Below are 937 nucleotides of genomic sequence, written 5' to 3'. Positions count from 1 at the left end.
GGGCAGACTGAGGCACCTTTTTCTTCTCCAGGTTCCGTAGCTTCTTGTCAATGACGCCCAGGATCTGCTTCATGGCCTCGGTCTGCACCGCCGTGATGCTGCCGCCCGCCGCGGCCGCCGGGGCGTGAGGTGTGGGTGTGGGTGCGGATACGGGCGCCGTGGCCGCAGGCGGGGAGGCCTCGCTACCCGGCGCCGCCGCCGCTTTGCCGCTGCCACTCGCCATCGCGCTGCTGGTCGCTGAGGGCATGTCTGCCGGGGAGGAGGAGGAGGGAGGGAAAGAGAGCGAGAGCGCGTGAAGGGGGGAGGGGCGCCAGACGGGCCGCCGGAGGGGACACGCGGGGCGGGGCCGGGCGCGCGCTCGGCATCTCCCCACCCCCCACCGCGCGTGCGCCCCGGCCGCACCTGCCGGCGCGCGCCCGACGCCCAGCCAGGCCGCCGGGTCCGAGTGCGTGAAGAGGGTGGGCACGTGACCGGCAACCCCCCATCTTCTCCCCCCATTCCAGTCCAACGGTCGTTTGGTTTCGTTGCCCCCCACCCCGCGGTCTGTTCCTGGCCCCTCACCAAGTGTCCCGGGGAGGCCGGCGGGGAGGGGGACGCCGCCGTGCGCTGCACTCTGCCTGCGAGGAATGACCACCTCAGCCCGCTCCGGCCCCGTCGCGCCTGCGACCGCTGCAACGAGCCACTCCGCCAGGCAGGGAGAGGGAGAGAGAGCGAGCGGGCGCGAGCGAGCGGCGCGGGGGCCTAGCGGCCGGGGGTGGCCGCGGAGAACGCCTGCGCGCCGAGCAGCGCCATCGCGGGGCCGGCTCAGCGCTGCACCCCCCCTCCCCCCGTGGGGGGGGGGCCTCCCGGGCGGGAGGCGACGAGCTGCCCGCTTCTAAGACCTGAAGGAGCTTGACCGTGGGTTCGAGGCCTGCGGCCGGGTCTTCTCCCACCTGGA

General features: G+C 74.4%; 1 protein-coding gene across 1 annotated transcript in view; it reads right to left on the bottom strand.

Moving 5' to 3' along the window:
• The window catches only part of CAPRIN1 (cell cycle associated protein 1), a 64,440-nt gene extending 63,736 nt beyond the window's left edge, over nt 1-704 (bottom strand). The window contains exons 1-2 of the mRNA XM_019551430.1: nt 562-704; nt 17-249 (exon numbers count right to left, since the gene is read on the bottom strand). Coding sequence (XP_019406975.1) covers nt 17-247 — 231 coding nt within the window. The 5' untranslated portion in view covers nt 248-249; nt 562-704. The remainder of the gene's footprint in view (nt 1-16; nt 250-561) is intronic.
• Between the last annotated feature and the right edge of the window lie 233 nt (nt 705-937).

The sequence above is a fragment of the Crocodylus porosus genome, unplaced genomic scaffold (genome assembly GCF_001723895.1).
Source record: "Crocodylus porosus isolate Cpor-Errol unplaced genomic scaffold, CroPor_comp1, whole genome shotgun sequence".
NCBI lineage: Eukaryota > Metazoa > Chordata > Crocodylia > Crocodylidae > Crocodylus > Crocodylus porosus.
Note: the sequence above shows the minus strand (reverse complement) of the source record. Positions and strands in the feature narration are given on the sequence as shown.